Below are 15624 nucleotides of genomic sequence, written 5' to 3'. Positions count from 1 at the left end.
CCACATGTTAGCCTGTTTGCAAAACTGAAGCCCATGGAATCAAAGGGATAGTAGTACTACTACTATCGTGAAGACAACATTGGTTAACGGATAGAATCCATAGAATCCCTACAGTGAAGAAGGAGACCATTGGCCCATCAAGTCTGTACCAACACAATGACACCCTGGCCCTAATCCCTATAACCCCATGAATTTACCCGCTAATCCCCCTGACACTAGGGTTAATTTAGCAGGGCCAATCAGCCTAACCCGCACACCTTTGGAGGAAACTGAAGCACCCGGAGGAAACCCACACAGACACGGGGAGAATGTGTAGACTCCACATAGACAGTGAACCGAGGCTGGAATTGAACCTGAAACCCTGGCGCTGAGGCAGCAGTGCTAACCACTGTGCCACCATGAGATAGAAACCAATGTTGTGGAGGATGGATTGGAAAGAGGTACACACCGATGTTCAGAATCATTGCCATTTCTGATATAGATCCATGACTTGGGCTTGTGAGTACAGGGCACAATTTCAAAATTTGCAAGTGATACGGAACTTGGAAGTACAGCAAATAATGAGGAAGGAGTAATGGACTGTAGAGAGATGGGGAAGGGAGATCTAGGTATTGTTTAATACCTGTGTAGGTCAGGAATGATGGGTGGACAGGAGTTGATAGAAGCAAAAACATGCTCAGTAGAGACTTTTGGATGACTTCAGAAGGTGAAAGTAATGAGGCTAGCGTTACAATACTCAGATTCAGAGAATACAAATGCAGGGGTGAGGGTTTCAGCGGTAGATGAGACAGAGCAGGGTCAGGGAGTTAAAACAGGCAGTCTTTGTAATCTTGCAGATCTGTGGCTGGGAGCTCATCTCAGGGTCAAATGCAACATCAAAATTGTGAACTCTATCCCAGACAGTTCTGGATGCTCTATTGTTGAACATATTTAAGGCTGGGGTGCAGAGAGTTTTGGTTTCTCGATGAATCAAGGGATATTAGGGCGGTGCGGTAGCACAGAAGTTAGCATTGTGGGTTCGATTCCTGGCTCGGGTCACTGTCTGTTAATTTGTACATTCTCCTCATGTCTGTGTGGGTTTCCTCCAGGTGCTCTGGTTTCTTCCCACAGTCCAAAGATGGGCCGGTTAGGTTGATTGGCCATGCTAAAATGCCCCTTAAGTGTCCTGAGATGCATCGGTTAGAGGGATTAGTGGGTAAAATATGTAGGGATATGGGAGTAGGGCCTGGGTGGGATTGTGGTCGGTGCAGATTCGATGGGCCGAATGGCCTATTTCTGTACTGTAGGGATTCTATGATGATAATCGGTGATGTGAGGAGCAGACAGTAAATTGGAGTTGGAGGCCAGGTTCAGACATTGAATGGCAGAACAGGTTGGAGGGGCTGGATGGTCTACTTCTGCTCCGATTAGTTGTGTTCCTGAACAGTTCTGTTCAGCCTCAGATAGCTGCTGGCGAGGGGAATGAAGTTGGTACCAAGGGAATGCAGTTTGTAATGGGCACCAAAGACAATGGCTTAGTTTTTCCCAATATTTGGTTGGCAGAAATTTCTGCTCATCTATAACTGAATGTCAGACTAGCAATCTGATTTTTTTTAAACATTAATTAATTCTTGGGATGGGGTTGTCGCTGGCTAGCGCAGCATTGTTCTTGAAAGAATTTAGGGACAATGAAAGGACAAGGGAGGTGCTGGTGATGAGATACGGTTGGGTGCCATCATGGAAAACTCTGTCTACGTTATCTTGTCAAATGTTCCCAGAATAGGTACAGCACGGGGTTAGATACAGAGTAAAGCTCCCTCTACACTGTCCCCCCATCAAACACTCCCAGGACGGGTACAGCACGGGGTTAGATACAGAGTAAAGCTCCCTCTACACTGTTCCCCATCAAACACTCCCAGGACAGGTACAGCACGGGGTTAGATACAGAGGAAAACTTTCTCTGCACTATGCCATGAAACACAGATATGGAATAAAGTAGCATTATCTTCAGTCTAAAACTCAGAAGCATGCTGCTTTATGACATTTTGCTACTTACTGGACCAGTCAGCTGGTGGTTTCTCTGAGTGACAATTAATTGCAATATCTGTGTTTTCTTGAACCACAAGCAGGGGGGCAATTGTGAATTGTTTATGTTAATGTGGGATTGAAATCACATATCAGCTCAGAATGAGTAAGGGAAACAGGTTTCATTACCTGAGTGAAATTAGAAACTGCTGCCAGAACACAGACACCTACAAGCTGTATGGATGAATTCAAGTTTAATAAATTCCAAGTAAAACAGGAACTGGTTCCAGCATTCCAATTATCAATGGGTCTGTGTCACACTGTCCTCAAGGAATTACAAAAGGGTCCAATTCTGAGCTAAAGATCATAAGAACATAAGAACATAAGAAATAGGAGCAGGAGTAGGCCATCCAGCCCTTCGAGCCTGCCCCGCCATTCAATAAGATCATGGCTGATCTGTCGTGGCTCAGTTCCACTTTCCCGCCCTCTCCCCATAACCCTTAATCCCCTCTCTGATCAAAAACCCATCAACCCGCTTCTTAAAAATATTTAGCGAGGCAGCCTCCACCACTTCAACGGGCAGAGAATTCCAGAGATTCACCACCCTTTGAATGAAGAAGTTCCTCCTCAACTCCGTTCTAAACCGCCCCCCTTTTATCTTGAGGCTGTGCCCCCTAGTCCTATTGTCTTTTTTGAGCGGGAAGAGTCTTTCCACCTCTATCCTATCCATCCCATTCATCATCTTATACGTCTCAATGAGATCTCCTCTCATTCTTCTAAACTCTAACGAGTACAAGCCCAGTTTATTCAGCCTCTCCTCATAGCTCAACCCCCTCAACTCCGGTATCAGCCTAGTAAACCTCCTCTGCACTCCCTCCAAGGCCAAAATATCTTTGCGCAGGTGCGGCGCCCAAAACTGCACACAGTACTCCAGTTGCGGCCTCACCAATGCCCTATACAGCCGCAGCAAGACCTCCCTACTTTTATATTCAATCCCCTTCGCTATGAAGGCCAGCATCCCATTCGCCTTCCTGACCACCTGCTGCAACTGCAAGCTGGGTTTTTGCGACTCATGCACAAGATCTGCTGAGGATTGCTCAGTTAAGATCAAGGAATTACCTACCACAAGACCCAATACCAAGCTCCTCACACGCTCTCCGATCTCTGGAGATAGGTCATTGGCGAACTGCTGCAGCGTAGTCAAGAAACGTTTCAGTTTACAGAGTTGTCTGGCTCCATAGGCGGGAGGTAACTGCTGGTTACTGAGAGAGGCAGTGGTTGAGGTGGCAGGACCATTACTGAACCCAGTGGGGGTGGATGAAGCTCTGCTGATTGCAGTCATTGAGTGATTGGTCCCATTCATTTCTGCTAAGAGAAACAGAAGAGGAGTTGGGCTTAGTCTCAGTCGAGGGTAAAGTTAGGAGTGGCAAACAGTCCCCAGTCTATTCACCCAGATGCTGATGATATCACATCCCGATACAGATTTAATCAATTAGGCACACATTATTATCAAACATGAAGAACAGATGTAGGCCATGCAGGCCCGCAAGAAACACCCTGCAAATACTGACATACCTCAACAACAGTCAGAAAATACTGACACACTCCCAGAGACCCTGTAAACACTGACACACTCCCAGAGACCCTGTAAACACTGACATACTCCCAGAGACCCTGTAAATACTGACACACTCCCAGAGACCCTGTAAATACTGACACACTCCCAGAGACCCTGTAAATACTGACACACTCCCAGAGACCCTGTAAACACTGACATACTCCCAGAGACCCTGTAAATACTGACACACTCCCAGAGACCCTGTAAACACTGACATACTCCCAGAGACCCTGTAAATACTGACACACTCCCAGAGACCCTGTAAACACTGACATACTCCCAGAGACCCTGTAAATACTGACACACTCCCAGAGACCCTGTAAACACTGACATACTCCCAGAGACCCTGTAAATACTGACACACTCCCAGAGACCCTGTAAATACTGACACACTCCCAGAGACCCTGTAAATATTGACACACTCCCAGAGATCCTGTAAATACTGACACACTCCCAGAGACCCTGTAAATACTGACACACTCCCAGAGACCCTGTAAACACTGACATACTCCCAGAGACCCTGTAAATACTGACACACTCCCAGAGACCCTGTAAATACTGACACACTCCCAGAGACCCTGTAAATATTGACACACTCCCAGAGATCCTGTAAATACTGACACACTCCCAGAGACCCTGTAAATACTGACACACTCCTCAGGACTCCCTGAAAGTTCTGCCATTCTTTAACTGTTTTAAGGCACTAACAGACATGGCTACTTCTCTTGCCCAGGCACTTTTGGAAAAAGAAGGTTTGTCAGTTCGTACCTTTAAACAGTTAACAAAGATATATAGGTTCTTGATTAATAAGGGGGATCGGGGTTATGGGGAAAAGGCAGGGGAATGGGGATGAGAAGAAAATCAGCCATAATTGAATGGCGGCGCAGACACGATGGGCCGAGTGGCCTAATTCTGCTCTGATGTCTTATGGGTAATGTGAAGGCTATGGTGGAGAAATTAGGGTATGAGTTGAAAGAAAAGGTCAGCACTTGAACCCTGAGGAGGATAAGGACATTCCTGTTAGTGATCAGCTGAAGTTAGCTAGACTTCAATTACAAACGAAGCAATGTGAATTGCAAATTGACAAAGATATCAACTAGAATTCAAAACAGAAGAGAAAGAAAGAAAAAGTAGAAAACTGGATTCTCTAGTTTCTGATAACGGTACAATGTTTATGAGTGAATTGTTCCAAGAGTTTGGAATAGAATATATCATGTGCATTCTGCGCTTTTTTACTCAGCGCCAAATGGTTTAGCAGAGTGAGCTGCTCAGACACTGAAGGAGGGATTGAAGAGAATAGCAGCTGATACTTTGGGAATAACGCTCTCCTGCTCTTGTTCCAGCATCGGATCACACCACAAACAGCAGGACTCTGTCTAGCTGAATTATTGATAGGTAGGAAGCTAATGTCTCACCTGGATCTGCTATATCCAGGTGTTAAAGCGGGAGTGGGAAGGAGACAGAAAAGCAGGAGAGACATGGCCACCAGGCTAAGGAGAGACATTTCAACCTGAATTGCAGTTTCTATGAGGGGAATTTTGACAGTAACCAACAATAGCTGCCTGGAGTTACTCTCAACCAAAGTGCTCCAATAGCTTTGGGAGTGAAACTGACCAATGGAGGAGTCTTTCGCAGACATAGGATCACATTCATCTACACCGTCACTCAAAGACAGCAACAATTCCAGATAACACAGTAGAAGGAAATGCTGCTGTGGACATTGGACAGGAGTTGGGTCCTGATGTACAAGGATTTTCAATGGATCTATTCCAGGAAAGGATGAGGGACATTCATTCAGATACTCAGCCTATTCCTGCGCCCACAAGTCCAGCCTCACCGGTGTCTATGGAGTCACCAGTGTCTCCCGAGTCACCGGGGTAGTTGCAAAGCTCCTGAAAGACTGGTGTTTATTTGAGACATGAGTCTCATTCTGCTTCTTCCCTTAAGAGGAATTGAAATTAAGTGGGGAAGCAGTGTTTTGGAGTGTTACAGTGAGCATCTTCTGATTTGAATGTATACACTAATGTCTTTAGCAGCTATGAGCATGCACGAGTGATGTCATCAGTGGTGTGGGCTTTTGCAGGCCTAGTCTTACCATGAGAGAGCCGTGTAACTCGCTGCCTCCAGTACTCAATCCATGCTGTACTGTATTTCAATATTTTTATAAATAACGAAGATTGAGTATCATAAAGCTTCCAAGTACCTTTCTGTGGCCAGGTTAGCACAGTATTGTAGCATGCTTCTAAATGAGTGGGTGTAGCATTCACAGATAGCACATCGCACTGGGAGACAATGATATTTAACAGAGTGCCAACCAACAAAGTGGTAAATTGTCTAGATTTATCCTATAGGGGAAGGTTTTAAACAAATGGGACATGGGGTAGGGGGGTTCAGTCAGATAAAGAAGAAAACCTAGGTCAGTCCAACAGGCAGAGAAGGCAAAAAACAACAAAGAACAAAGAGAAGGACAGCACGGGAACAGGCCTTTTGTCCCTCCAAACTATGCTGATAACGCTGCCCTAACTAAACTAAAACAAAACCTTCTGCCCTTATTCGGTCCATATCCCTCTATTCTCTCCCTATTTGTGTACCCATCCAGATGTCTCTTAAATATTACTAATGTGTCTGCTTCCATACTTCCTATGGCAGCATGTTCCAGGCACCCTCTATTCTCTGTGTGAAAAATCTCTCCCGCACATCTCCCTTAAACTTTCCTCCTCTCACCTTGAACCTGTGTCCCCTTGTAACTGATACTTCCACCCTGGGGAAAAGCCTCTGAGTCTCCACCCTGTCTAAACCTCTCATAATTTTGTAGATCTCTATCAGGTCTCGCCTCAGCCTCCGTCTTTCCAGCAAAAAAACTCGAGTTTATTCAACCTCTTCTCATAGCCAACACCCTCGAGACCAGGCAACATCCTCTCTCCAAAGCTTCCACATCCTTCTGGTAGTGTGCTGACCAGAACTGCATACAATACTCCAAATATGGTCTAACCAAGGTTTTACGTAGCTGCAACATGATTTCCCAACCCTGGCTGGTGAAGGCAAGCATACCGTATGCCTTCTTAACCACCTTGGCCACCTGTGTTGCCACTTCTAGAGAACGGTGGACCTGCACGCCCAGATCCCTCTATATGTTAATATTCTGAAGGGCGGCACGGGAGCACAGTGGTTAGCACTGCTGCTTCACAGCTCCAGGGACCTAGGTTTGATTCCCGGCTCGGGTCACTGTCTGTGTGGAGTTTGTACATTCTCCTCGTGTCTGCGAGGGTTTCCTCCGGGTGCTCTGGTTTCCTCCCACAGTCCAAAGATGTGCAGGTTAGGTTGATTGGCCATGCTAAAAGTGCCCTTAGTGTCCTGAGATATATAAGTTAGAGGGATTAGTGGGTAAATCTGTAGGGATATGGGGGTAGGGCCTGGGTGGGATTGTGGTCGGTGCAGACTCAATGGGCCGATTGGCCTCTTTCTGTACTGTAGGGATTCTAAGTTCTAAATTCTAAGATTCTAAAGTTCTGTCACTCACAGTATAATTCACACCCAAATTTGATCGTCCAGAATGCAACACCTCATATTTGTCCAGATTAAACTCCACCTGCCATTTCTGTGCCCAAGTCTCCAATCTATTTATATCCTGTTGTATCCTCTTACAATCCCTGGCACTGTCAACAACTCCACCAACCTTCGTGTCATCCGCAAACTTACTAATCAGACCACCTGCATTTTCCTCCAGATCATTTATATATCCCACAAACAACAGAGGTCCCAGCACTGATCCCTGCGGAACACCACTAGCTACAGATCTCCATTCTGAAAAACACCCTTTCACCACTACCCTCTGTCTTGCATAATCAAGGCAATTCTGTATCTATCTAGCCAGTCAACCCTGAATTCCATGTGATTTTAATTTTAGTACCAGTCTGCCATGTGGGACCTTGTCCAACGCCTTAATAAAATCCATATAAACTACATCCACAGCTCTTCCCTCATCAATTTTATAGAACATAGAACACTACAGCACAAACAGGCCCTTCGGCCCACACGTTGCGCCAATCACATCTATACCTACTGAGCCATAGAACTATCTGTAACTCCCAATCCCATTAGATCCCATATACTCATCCAGAAGTCTTTTAAAAGACCCCAGCGAGTTCGCCTCTACCACCACCGACGGCAGCCGATTCCAGTCACTCACCTCCCTCAGTGAAAAACTTTCCCCCAAAATCTCCTATTTTCTTTGTCACCTCTTCAAAAAACTCAATCAAGTTGGTGAAACATCACCCTCCCTGTACAAAACCATGCTGCCTGTCACTAACTAGTCCGTTTTCTTCCAAATGTACATATATCCTGTCCCTCAGTACCTTTTCCAAAAGCTTCGCCACCACTGACATCAGACTCACCGGCCTATAATTTCCCGGATTATTTCTGCTTCCTTTCATAAACAAGGGAATAATATTGTCTATCCTCCAATCCTCTGGAACCTCAACTGTGGTCAAAGAAGATGTCAATATATATATGGTAAGGCCCCAGATATTTTTTCCCTTGCCTCCTGTAGTAACCTGGGATAGATCCCATCCGGCCCCGGAGACTTGTCTACCTTCATACCTTTAGGTTACTCAACACTTCCTCCTTCGATATATTGACATTCTCTAGAGCGTTCACACACTTAACTCTGACCTCAACTTCTGTCATGTCCTCCTTGGTGAATATCGATACGAGGTACTCACTAAGCGTTTCACCCACTTCCTGTGGTTCCACACATAACTTCCCTCCATTGTCCTTGAGTGTCATAGCCATAGAGGTTTACAGCATGGAAACAGGCCCTTTGGCCCAACTTGTCCATGCCGCCCTTTTTTTAATCCCTAAACTAATCCCAATTGCCCGGATTTGGCCCATATCCCTCTATATCCACCTTACTCATGTAACAGCCTAAATGCTCTTTTTTTTTAAACTCCAAAGCTAGTCCCAACTGCCCGCATTTAGCCCATATCCCTCTATACCCATCTCATAACTGTTCAAATGCTTTTTAAAAGACAGAATTGTGCCTGCCTCTACCAGTACCTCTGGCAGCTTGTTCCAGACACTCATCACCTTCTGTGTGAACAAATTGCCTTTCTGGACACTTTTGTATCTCTCCCCTCTCACCTTAAACCTATACCCTAGTTTTAGACTCCTCTACTTTGGAAAGGTATTGACTATCTTGCTGATCTTATTTTATAGACCTCTATAAGATCACCCCTCAGCCTTCTACACTCCAGAGAAAAAAGTCCCAGTCGATCCAGCTTCCCCTTATAATTCAAACCATCAAGTCCCGGAAGCATCCCAGTAAATCTCATCTGCACTCTTTTTAGTTTAATAATATCCTTTTTATAATAGGGTGACCAGAATTGCACACAGTATTCCAAGTGTGGCCTTACCAATGTCTTGTACAACTTCAATAAGATGTCCCAACTCCTGTATTCAATGTTCTGACCAATTAAACCAAGCATGCTGAATGCCTTCTTTACCACTCCGTTCACCTGTGACTCCCCTTTCAAGGAGCTGTGAACATGTACAGAGGAGACAGGTACAGAGGAGATGTCAGGGGTAAGTTTTTCACTCAGAGGGTGGTGAGTGAGTGCAATCGGCTGCCGTCGGTGGTGGTAGAGACAAATTCGTTGGGGCCTTATAAGAGACTTCTGGATGAGTACATGGGATTTAATGGGATTGAGAGTTATAGATAGGCCTGGTAGGTATGGATATGATCGGCGCAACTTGTGGGCCGAAGGGCCTGTTTGTGCTGTAGTGTTCTATGTACCCCTAGATCTCTTTGTTCTGTACCTCTCCCCAGTGCTCTACCATTAACTGAGTAAGTCCTGCCCTGGTTCAATCTACCAAAATGCATCATGTTGCAGTTATCTAAATTAAACTCCATCTGCCATTTGTCAGCCCACTGGCCCAATTGATCAAGATCCTGTTGCAATCCGAGGTAACTTTCTTCACCGTCCACTATGCCACCAATGTTGGTGTCACCTGCAAACGTACTAACCGTGCCTCCTATATTTTCATCCAAATCATTAATATAAATGACAAATAGCAGTGGACCCAGCACTGAACTCTGAAGCACATCCCTGGCCACAGGTCTCCAGTTTGAAAAACAACTCTCTACAACCACTCTCTGGTTTATGTCATCAAGCCAATTTTGTATCCATTTGGCTACCTCACCCTGGATCCCGTGAGATTTAACCTTATGCAACAATACGGTACCTTGCCAAAGACCTTGCTAAAGTCCATGTAGACAATATCAACTGCACTGCCCTCATCTACTTTCTTGGTTACCCCTTCAAAAAACTCAATCAAATTTGTGAGACATGCTGACTGTCCCTAATCAGTTCCTGCTTCTCTAAATGTCTGTAAATCCTGTCTCTCAGAATATCTTCCAACAACTTACCACTACAGATGTGAGACTCACTGGCTTGTAGTTCCCAGGCTTTTCTTGCAGGCCTTTTTAAACACAGGCACAAAATTTACCACTCTCCAATCTTCAGGCACCTCACCTGTGACTACTGAGGATTCAAATATCTCTGCCAGGGCACCCGCAATTTCCTCCTTAGCCTCCCACAACGTGCTGGGATACACTTCATCAGGTCCTGAGGATGTCTCAGAAGACTCTTCAAATAGCTCATATATTTGGAGCTTAGAAATAAAAAAGGGGCAATCACTTTGCTGGGATTATACTATAGGTTTCCCAACAGTCAGAGGGAGATAGAGAAGCAGATATGTCAGCAAATCACAGAGAGAGGTGAAAGGGATAGGGTTATAGTATTTGATTTGATTTATTATTGTTACATGTATTAACATACAGTGAAAAGTATTGTTTCTTGTGCACTATACAGGCAAAGCATACTGTTCATAGAGAAGGAAACAAGAAAGTAGTGTTACAGTCACAGCTAAGGTATAGAGAAAGTTCAACTTAATGTGAGTTAGGTCCAATCAAAAGTCTGACAGCAGCAGGAAAGGAGCTGCTCTTGAGTTGTTTGGTACGTGATCTCAGACTTCTGTATATTTTTCCTGATGGAAGAAAGTGGAAGAGAGAATGTCCGGGGCGCGAGGGGTCCTTAATTATGCTGGTTGCTTTGCCAAGGCAGCGGGAAGTGTCGACAGAGTCAATGGATTGGAGGCTGGTTTGTGTGATGGATTGGGCTACATTTGCAACCTTTCCTAGTTCCTTGCGGTCTTGCGCAGAGCAGGAGCCATACTAAGCTGTGATACAACCAGAAAGAATGCTTTCTATGGTGCATCTGTGAAAGTTGGGGAGAGTCTGACATGCCAAATTTCCTTAGTCTTCTGAGGAGGTAGAGGCATTGGTGGACTTTCCTAACTATAGTGTCGGCATGGAGGGACCAGAATAGGTTTTGGGTGATCTGGATGCTAAAAACTTGATGCCCTCAACCCTTTCCACTTCATCCCCATTGGTGTAGACAGGGACATGTTCTCCTCTACGTTTCCTGAACTCAATATTAGTAGCAGTGGGGGATTTCGATTATTAACTAGAATCGCCTCAATATGAAAGAATTAGATGGGTAAAATTTTTAAAGACCATCCAAGAGAGATTTTTGTGCAAGTATGTAGATATGTGAACTTACATGTGATTAGTAAATAAACTTTAGATAATCCTACTGGGAATGGGGCAGCGCTGGACCTAATCCTAGGGGATGAAGCAGGGAAAGTGGTCAAAGTATCAGTGGGGAGCGTTTTGGGAATGGTGACCATAACTCTATAATTTTCAAAGTCATTATGGGTAGGGATAAGGATTTGATTTGATTTATTATTGTCACATATATTCGCGTACAGGGAAAAGTATTGTTTCTTGCACACTATGCAGAAAAGCATACCGTTCATAGAGAAGGAAAGGAGAGAGTGCAGAATGTATTGTTAGTCATAGCTAGGGTGTAGAGAAAGATCAACTTAATGTGAGATGGGTCCATTCAAAAGTCTGACAGCAGCAGGGAAGAAGCTGTTCTTGAGTTGGTTGGTCTGTGTCTCAGACTTTTGTATCTTTTTCTTGAAGGAAGAAGGTGTAAGAGAGAATGTCCGGGGTGTGTGGGGTCCTTAATTATGCTGGCTGCTTTTCCGAGGCAGCAGGAAGTGTAGACGGAGTCAATGGATGGGAGGCTAGTTTGAGTGATGGACTGGGCTTCGTTCTTGATCCTTTGTAGTTTCTTGCAGAGTAGGGAGCAGAGTAGGAGCCATACCAAGCTGTGATACGACCAGAAAGAATGCTTTCTATGGTGCATCTGTAAAAGTTGATAAGAGTCATAGCAGACATGCCAAATTTCCTCAGTCTTGTGAGGAAGTAGAGGTGTTGGTGGGCTTTCTTAACTATAGTGTCGGCGTGGAAGGACCAGGACAGGTTGTTGGTGCTCTGGATACCTAGAAACTTGAAGCTCTCAGCCATTTGGTCCAGAATAGTCCAGATAGTCAGGAAAGTCCAGAAATCAAGTATCTGAACTGGGGGAAGGCCGATTTCAATATCATTAGACAGGATCTGGCAAACGTAGACTGGGAGCAGCTAATTGCAGGTAAATCTACATTTGGAAAGTGGGAGTCTTTTAAAAATGAAATAGTGAGAGTTCAGGGCCAATGTTCCTCAGGAGTGAAGGGCAAAGGCAGTAAATCCAAAGAACACTGGATGTCAAAGGATATTGAGGATTTGATAAAGAATAAAAAGGAAGCATATGCTCAGTATAGAGCACTAAAAACTGAGGGCGCCCTTCAGGAGTACAGAGAGTGTAGGGGATGTGCTTAGAAAAGAATTTAGGAGGGCAAAGAGGGGCACGAAATATCATTGGCAGATAAGATTAAGAAATACTTCAAGGCATTTGTAAGTGTGCTAAGAGCAAGAGGATGAGCAGGGAAATTGTGGGGCCCATTAGAGGCCAACGGGGAATCTGTATGTGGAGACAGAGGACATGGGTGAGGTCCTAAATGAATATTTTTCAATTGTATTCACTACAGAGAAAGACATTGTAGCTGGAGATAGAACATAGAACATAGAACAGTACAGCACAAACAGGCCCTTCGGCCCACAAGTTGTGCCGATCATATCCATACCTACCAGGCCATAGAACTATCTATAACTCTCAATCCTATTAATTTCAGTTGGTACGGTGAAGTTCTAGAGCACATTAAGATTAAAAAGGAGGAGGTATTATATGTTTAAGCAGGCTTAAAGGTGCATGAATTCCCTGGGCCTAATGCAATGTATCCCAAGCTGCTACGGAAGGCAAGGAAGGAGATTGCAGGGGCCCTGGTGGAGAGATTTAAATCTTCGCTGGCCAAGATGAAGTGCCAGATGGCTGGAGGATAGCTAATGTGGTGCCTTTTTTCAAGAAGGGCCGCAGAGATAAGCCAGATAATTACAGGCCAGTTATTTTAATGTCACTGGTAAGGAAATTATTGGAAAGAATTCTTAGGGATAGGATTAATCAACATTTGGAAAGGTAGGAATTGATCAGGGATAATCAGCTTGGATTTGTTGGGAGATCCTCTCTAATTAATTTAATTGAGTTTTTTGAAAAGGTAACTGAATGTATTGACAAGGGTGACTGATGTAGTTTACATGGACTTCAGTAAGGCCTTTGACAAGGTCCCAGATGGAAGGCTGGTCCAAATGTGATCCAAGGTAAATTGGCAAATTGGAACCAAAATTGGCAAATTTATAGTATGCTAAGGGTGATGGTTGAGGGCTGTTTTTGTGATGGAAGCCTATGGCCAGTGGTGTACCACAGGGATAGGTACTGGGCCCCTGCTGTTTATTAAATAAATCAACAATTTGGATGTGAATGTAGAAGGTATAATTAGCATGTTTGCAGGTGACAGGAAATTTGCTGGTGTTGTTGATAGTGAGGAGGGTAGTCTGAGGCTACAGACTGACATTGATCAGCTGGTAAATTGGGCAGAGCAATGGCAGATGGAATTTAATCCTGATAAGTGTAAGGTGATGTATTTTAGGATGTCTAACAAGAATAGGATATACACAATGAACGAATGATCCCTAGGGAGAATAGAGGACAAAGGGATCTTGGTGTAGATCCTTGAAGTTGGCAGTACAGGTGGATCGGGTGGTGAAGAAGGCATATGGAATGCTTGCCTTCTTTAGCCAGGACATTGAATATAGGAGCAGGGAGGTCTTGGTACAACTTTAGAAAACACTGGTTAGGCCACAGATAGAATATTGTGCAGTTCTGGTTGCCACACTATCAGAAGGATGTGATTTCACTGGAGAGGGTGCAGAGGAGATTCACCAGGATGCTGCCTGGGATGGAAAGTTTCAGCTATGAGGAGAGACTGGATAGGCTGGGTTTCTCTAGAGTACAGGAGACTGAAGGGGATCTGATAGAGGTATAGAAAATTGTGAGAGGCATAGATAGGATAGATTGCAAACATCTTTTCCCCATGGCAGAGATGTCTGAGACGAGAGGACATAGGTTTGAGGTGAGTGGTTTAGAGGGGATCTGAGGAAAATTTCTTTCACCCAAAGGGTGGTGGGAATATAGAACTTGCTGCCAGAGAGGGTGGTGGCGGCAGGGACTCGCAATATTTAAGAAGCATCTGGACAAGCCCTTAAATAGAACATAGAACATTACAGCGCAGTACAGGCCCTTTGGCCCTCGATGTTGCACGGACCAGTGGAACCAATCTAATGACCCTCTAACCTAAACTATTCCAATGTTATCCATACGCCTATCCACTGACCATTTGAACGCCCTTAAAGTTGGTGAGTCCACAACTGCTGCAGGCAGGGCATTCCACGCCCTTACTACCCTCTGAGTAAAGAGCCTACCTCTGACATCCGTCCTATAATTACCACTCCTTAATTTAAAGCTATGTCCCCTCGTGTTAGCCATCACCATCTGAGGAAAAAGGCTCTCACTGTCCACCCTATCCAATCCTCTGATCATCTTGTATGCCTCAATCAGGTCACCTCGTAACCTTCTTCTCTCTAACGAAAATAACCTCAAGTCCCTCAGCCTTTCCTCATAAGACCTTCCCACCATACCAGACAACATCTTGGTAAACATCCAGTGAAATTGCTAAGGCATAGCAGGGTACGGACCAAATGCTGGTAAATGGGCTTAGCATAGATTGGTATTTGATGGTCAGCATAGACATGGTGGGCTGAAGGGCCTGTTTCTGTGCTGTATGACTCTATGATTCAAAAAGAGCAGGGCAAATGCAGATCAGCCAATTACTTCTCCAGTAATATCCTCTCGCCAAATGAAGAAAGATGTTGGCATTATTGATTCATAAACTGCTCATGATTTTTAGTTTGGGTTTTGTCGGGACCACTCAGCTCCAGTTTTCATTACAGCCTAGACCCAAACTTGGTCAGAAAAGGCTTAATTCCCAGAGATGATATCAAGGCTGCAAGGGACCAAATGTAACATCATAGAGCTCTGGCAGAATTGATGTCAATTGGAATCAGGGGAAAAACTCTCTTCAGGCTGGAATCATAACTTCTTTACTTGCTTTCTTCATGTAAGATTACCAATCACACACAGGACTGATAAACTATAATGTTGGTTCTTTATTTGAACACTAATACTGATAAATTACAACTTACAGGGAAGCTCAATTAACACACCTAACCTCAAGATTCCTTACAGACTGCTGGTCACATGCTGTTTTACATCTACTTTCCTTTTCGATGTTTACACTATGTGCATATTATTTTAAAGCAATATCACAATATCCTTAAATCATCATCACAACAATAATCAGCATCAAGAAAGATAAAATAAACATGAAAAGTCTTGGAAACACTCTGGAAGCATGGCAGCATTTGTGAGATTAAAAACAGAGTTAATCTTTAAGGTTGATGACCATGCATTAGAACAAAGGGAAATGGAAGCTAATCATCACAATCCCAGTTTACTGCAGCAAGTGTCCCTCCAGACGATGTTCCAAGAAATGTTACCTCTAAACTGTGTGGGTCTGCACCTGGGCAGCAATCTATATAGGGAACA

At 44.4% G+C, this 15624-nt stretch overlaps 1 protein-coding gene across 15 annotated transcripts in view; it reads right to left on the bottom strand.

Annotated features, from left to right (window-relative positions):
- Positions 1 to 15624, bottom strand: part of cbfa2t3 (CBFA2/RUNX1 partner transcriptional co-repressor 3) — a 147656-nt gene that overhangs the window by 45825 nt on the left and 86207 nt on the right. For 14 of the 15 annotated variants that reach the window (XM_080186627.1, XM_080186618.1, XM_080186620.1 and 11 more), the window contains one exon: positions 3128 to 3372. In XM_080186627.1, coding sequence (XP_080042753.1) covers positions 3128 to 3372 — 245 coding nt within the window. The remainder of the gene's footprint in view (positions 1 to 3127; positions 3373 to 15624) is intronic. The other variant, XM_080186626.1, reaches the window with a different exon arrangement.

This window comes from Carcharhinus amblyrhynchos, chromosome 4 (assembly GCF_965287045.1).
Source record: "Carcharhinus amblyrhynchos chromosome 4, sCarAmb.v2.hapA, whole genome shotgun sequence".
NCBI classification, from domain to species: Eukaryota; Metazoa; Chordata; class Chondrichthyes; order Carcharhiniformes; family Carcharhinidae; genus Carcharhinus; species Carcharhinus amblyrhynchos.
Note: the sequence above shows the minus strand (reverse complement) of the source record. Positions and strands in the feature narration are given on the sequence as shown.